This window comes from Artemia franciscana, chromosome 4 (assembly GCF_032884065.1).
Source record: "Artemia franciscana chromosome 4, ASM3288406v1, whole genome shotgun sequence".
Lineage (NCBI taxonomy): Eukaryota > Metazoa > Arthropoda > Branchiopoda > Anostraca > Artemiidae > Artemia > Artemia franciscana.
This window is the reverse complement of record NC_088866.1, coordinates 11,975,814-11,981,813: the sequence shown is the minus strand read 5'-3', so window position 1 is coordinate 11,981,813 and position 6,000 is coordinate 11,975,814. Positions and strand designations below refer to the sequence as shown.

Below are 6,000 nucleotides of genomic sequence, written 5' to 3'. Positions count from 1 at the left end.
TTATCAGGATCTTGAAAACTGGCAAAACTGGTTAGTTTACAAATTTAGATATATATTCGAGAGAAGTTCAGTTGTTTGGATCTTAGCATTTTAATAAAGATGTATAAAAATCACGGAGTTAAAAAGTCTAAGGTATTTTTGTTTAAACCGATCACTCCAAAGACAAATATTTTAAATGGTACTTCGTATAATACCGCCAACACTCAAGAAGTGAAGTTAGGTTAATCTTAATGAAATCTACCAAAACACGATGGAAATATAATACTTTAGAAACAAATTTGGGTTATATATTTGCAAATTAGGAGGATGGAGATAATATAGCCTCCCCCCTCCACAATGTATATATGCGGTACAATTTAATATAATGCGGTCTGGGTGCCACCTCTCATAATTCTTTGCTGTAGTTTTCATAATTTTGTTGATCAAGTATTATATTTTCATAATATTTTATTTTATTTCATTAGCATTAATCAAACTTCTCTTCTCGACAGAACTTGAGTGTGGTGGTTATAAGACACAAGTAACGCTAATTGTTTCTTAATACAGACAGATATAACCGGTTTGTTCTCGAGTTTTACACAGCGTAAACTTAAGTGTTGGCGGTATAATACATAAGTACTTTTATATACATATAAAATATGCACTCTTTTTATGTAACATGAACATCCAAGTGACTATCACTTATTTAATGATGAATATCTTCTACGCTAGACTATTACACCCATTTTATTTTTGTTTTTTAAAATTTTGTTCCTTAGCACCTAACTAATGGAGTTTAATGATCCACTGGAAATAACATCTAATGAAAGTTAGTCATATATAGCAATTAGTTCCCTGAAAACAAATGAGATACGTTATTTTTAATCAATAGGGTACATTGCTTTAGCTTTATTATGATAGACAACCATACTATAAGCATTAACTAAGCACTAGAACAAATTAAATTTTTGTTTGGAGCTGTTAGAAGATTCAGATTGACTCTTTTCTAAGTTAATGAATGCAATAGCTGCATGGATGCCGGCAGACTGCGCTAAGGACACTCTGCTCTTTCCCCTCCTCTGGGAAAAGAGAAGACAATAAGAAATGTACAAAAACAAGAAAATTAGAAATATTCCCATAATAACACTATAGACTCAATTTAGTTCCTGCCTCTTCCCTATAAGTGTTTTTAGGCAAATCAGCCTAAACAAAAATAAAAAACAAAAAAACAAATAAAAATAAAAAACAAAAATAAAAAAAAACGTCACAAAAATAAACTAATGTAGTTAAACTACGGCTTAACTGTCAACTGCAGGACAATAATCTCTATTTTTCTGTTTACCTTTAACTTAAGTTTGCCAAAGACCCATGCAACCACTCTGCTATTCTAAAATCTTTTTTCCTTTCTTGCCTGAAATCTAAATCTAAAAGATTAAAACGATCTAAATCTAAAAGATTTAGATTGAAACCTCAATCTTCAATGAAATCTAAGAAATGTACAAAAACAAGAAAATTAGAAATATTCCCATGTAAATCTTGCTAAAAGCAAAGCTCTAGGTAGCACTTGCCAATAGGGGTGTTAATAGCCAAAATATTTGGGGGGGGGGGGCTAGGGATTTTGCCAACTGGATGGTCATTTTTACGACTCTTTTGATCAATAATTAGCATAATTTCCGTTTCAATTACAAAACTTGAGAGCAGAGTTTCAAACAGTTCGTGGTAACGAACTGTTCATCAAAAGTTAGGAGTCTGAGGAAATTTGCCTTGTTTTGGAAAATAGGGAAAATAGGGGAAAACATCCCCTTAAAGTAATACGATCTGAACGAAAATCAAACCATTGCATTCAATGTATTAGAGAACCCTACTGTAGAAGTTTCAAGCTCTTATCTACAAAAATGTGGAACTTAGTAAAATGAGAGGGCTTAGTGAGAGGGCTCATTCTAATGGAAATTAAAAGTTCTAGTGCCCTTTTTAAGTGACCAAAAAATTGGAAAGCACCTAGGCCCCCTCCCACGCTCATTTTTTACCAAAGTCAACGTATTAAAATTTATAGATAGCCATTTTGTTCAGCATAGTCGAAAAACATAATAAGAAACAAATACAAAGTAGAAACAAAAGGTAAACTCTTTTCAAGACAGTGGAAATCAGTTCTGTGGATATTTCGGCCCTATGTCCAAGGGCCTTCTTCAGCACAATACGAGAACAAGAGAGAAACTAATATATATATATATATATATATATATATATATATATATATATATATATATATATATATATATATATATATATATATATATATATATATATATATATATATATATATATATATATATATATATATATATATATATATGTATATATTTATATATAAATGAACTTACATCAAATTGTGAGAATTAAAACTAAATAATTAAAAACACTTTTTAAAACTGCTTTTAAAAACAGCCCTAGCATCCTTACTTCAACGAAGTTCAACCAGGACTGGCGAAAAGAATGAAATGAGAATGTAAACTCATTCAAACTAAAGAGAACTAAGTGATTAGATGCAATGTCTTAGAGCCAACCTTGCTTGTTTAGCAGCCTGTCTCAAAAGCTGCATCTATATATATATATATATATATATATATATATATATATATATATATATATATATATATATATATATATATATATATATATATATATATATATATATATATATATATATATATATATATATATATATATATATATATATATATATATATATATATATATATATATATCTCTCTTGACCTTGAATTGTGCTGAAGATGGCCCTTGGATATAGGGCCGAAATATTCACTTACTCCCCCACAGTCCCCAGGGGAGAGATTGCAAGTTACAAAGTTTGACCAGCGTTTACATGCAGTAATGATTATTTGGAAGTGTACAGACCTTTTCAGGGTGATATTTGGTTTGGGGGGGGGGGGGGGTGAGGAAGGGGGCTACGTGGGAGGATATTCCCTTGGAGGAATTTGTCATGGGAGAAAAGAAATTCTACGATGGGGGCGCAGGATTTTCTGGCATTTTTTTAGAAAAACAATGAAAAAAAAAAAAAAGTTTTTTCAACTGAAAGTAAGGACCACCATTAAAACTTAAAACGAACAGAGCGTATTATGCATATGGGGGGTCCATCTCTTCCTAAATAGCTCGCACGCTAATACGCTAAAGTATTTTTAGTAATTTCAACTATTTATTCTGCAGCCTTTGTAATTCAGGGGTCAATCTTAAAGAATTGGGACAAAATTAAAGCTTTAGTGTAAAGAGTGAGGTATTAACAAGGGGGCAAACCCCCTCATATACATAATTAAATATACGAATATTGAAGTTCATTACGTAAGTTAATTTGTAAGTTATGTATATTTTTTACTAATAAAAACGTTCGTTAAAAATTCCAGTTGCCTTTTTAAGTAACCAAAAAATTGGTGGGCAACTAGGCCTCCTCTCCCACCCTTTTTCTCAAAATCATCTGATCAAAACTAAGAGAAAGCTATTTAGCAAAAAAAAAAAAAAAAAATACGCTAATTTCGTTTTAATTATTCATTTGCGGGAAGCCAAAATAAAAACAAGCATTAATTCAAAAAACTTTCAGAAATTAAATTTAAAAAAAACATATTTTTTTTAACTGAAAGTAAGGAGCGACATTAAAACTTAAAACGAACAGAAATTACTCTGTGTACGAAAAGGGCTGTTCTTCCCTCAACGTCCCGCTCTTTACGCTAAAGTTATTTACTGTTTAATAAAATAGAATTGACAGAAAGAGTAAAACTTTAGCGTAAAGAGCATATGTACAGTCAGACGGGTACCTAAAATAATCCGTAGACAATTCCTCTGGAAAACATCTAATAAATACTCCACCGTGACTCTGAGCGCCCACAATTCATCAAAATGTTTGCAACAGCTCGTCGAAAAGCAGATCGTCCCCAAAAGGGGGGAGAGGAGGGCCTAAAAAACGATTCAATGGAAATTGGACCTTCTTGGGAGCGTGTAAAGAGGTATAATAGAGGGAGGCTTTGAATATATTGGAATGGAGGAGGAGCGTGCGTAACTATGTAGACCTCAGGCGGCTTGGTGCTGCAGAGATTTGTTATCAGTAGCAGCAGTAATCCTTTCAGATCCCTTTGAAGTTATTTACTCTGAGGCTCAGCCCTTCAAGGAGCATTTAAGGCCTGGTCCTATCCACAAAACTTCTCAAAGTTTGTTTTAACAAATTAAGCAATCTCAAAATGTAAGAAATGCCGATTTCTTTAAGTAGTGGAAAGCTCATAACACGGGCATTCCAGATTGTTTTTTCTAAGAGGATAAACTGGTTTTTTTAGCCAACGGAGGATGGAACCGAGTGATCTCGCCCCCCTTTTCGAAGGAATTTATATATCGAAGGCATAGTAATGTATAAAAACTGCAAACTATCCAGGGTTTATAACTTTGTGACCAAGAACCACCATTTACAGAAAATCGCAACTAAGAAAATTGCAACTATAAAACTTCCACTGAGAAAGCTAAAGATAAATCTTAAAAATAATTGTATGGCCCATAGAACTACAAAACAAACATATATCCTTAATTTTGTCATTTCATCTTCGCCGTGAATCAATGAAAGTCCATATTCAGTCATTTGAATAGTTGGTGAATTGTATGATCACGACCAAGAGTTCAGTGACCTCAGTCACATATTCAAACAAGAGATGACCATTCTTTGCACACTTTTTTGCATTTCCTGCAAGCGACTTTTGAGAACACAAAATTATCTAACAATGTTAAAATGATAAAAAAACATAACGAAAACCTGAAGGGTGTAAGGACGAAGAGTATTACCAGTGTGTCAGCCTCGAATGACTTAATGATTGACTGTGAGAGCAGGATTAGAAGCAATTGTAAAATAACAGTTCTTCCGCCTTTTGCCCAAGGACTGAATTTTGCCTTACAATAAAATAAATTAATAAAAATAACAAGTAACAAGATGAGTAATATAACACTTAATTTTTTTTTGTACAGCGGTCAAAACGTAAATTTTGTATGTCAACTTAATGAAATAATCAAATTTAGAAACGATGGCATCTAATTAAAAGTAATGTAAAAATTAAAAAGGCCTAAATAGTATTTCACACGTTTTGAACGATAATTGAGCCAACAACGTGGGGTTCAAACATTAAAACTGTTTATCAATTCGGAATAAAAAAGAAAAGTATATTTAAAGGCTACATCATTAAATAACTCCTGTCTTTCATTTACCCTGCTTCAGATTTTCTGGAAGAAAAACTCAAATTTTACACTAAAGAAAATACGGACCATCTTGCCAAAAATCAAAAGACAAATCTCTGTAAAAAGGAATTTATAAGCTTTTGCAGTGGATAATGATGGCAAATAGTGTTCAGGACAAGGATAAATAAAAGAAAAGAAAAGAAACCTCAATAAAAAGTAAATAATGGCTGATAATTATTTAAGGTACACCCAACATGAATACTAAGCATGAATATATTTGATTTTGGACGGCATGTATAGACAAAGCGATTCTTTAACAAATTAAATAAAAAAAAACTTTTTTCACTGGAAGTAAGGAGCGACATTAAAACTTAAAAACGAACAAAAATTACTCCGCATGTAAAAGGGATTGTTCCCTCCTTAACGCCCTGCTCTTTACGCTATCAAACTTTAACTCTTTCTCTCAAATCTGCTTTTTAAAACAGTAAAAAAATTTTGAGTAAAGAGCGGGGTATTGAGAGGAGGGAACTGCCCCTTTCATATACAGAATAATTTTTGTTCGTTTTAAGTTTTACTGTCACTCCTTACTTTCAGTTAAAAAAGCTTGTTTTTTTTTATATTTAATTTCTGAACGTTTTTGAATTAATGTACATTTTGATTTTGGCTCTCCGCATATGAATAATTTAAATGAAATTTGTGTTTTTTTTTTTGCTAAATGATTTTCTATTGGTTTTGATCGGGCAATTTTGAGAAAAAGGAGGTGGGACAGGAGGCCTAGTTACCCTTTAATCTTTTGGT

The 6,000-nt window shown here is 32.0% G+C and overlaps 1 protein-coding gene across 1 annotated transcript in view; it reads left to right on the top strand.

The window, feature by feature from the left end:
* The window catches only part of LOC136025998 (probable methyltransferase-like protein 24), a 28,183-nt gene continuing 22,183 nt past the window's right edge, over positions 1-6,000 (top strand). Inside the window, exon 1 of the mRNA XM_065702142.1 lies at positions 1-132. Within this exon, the coding sequence (XP_065558214.1) occupies positions 100-132 (33 nt within the window). The 5' untranslated portion in view covers positions 1-99. The remainder of the gene's footprint in view (positions 133-6,000) is intronic.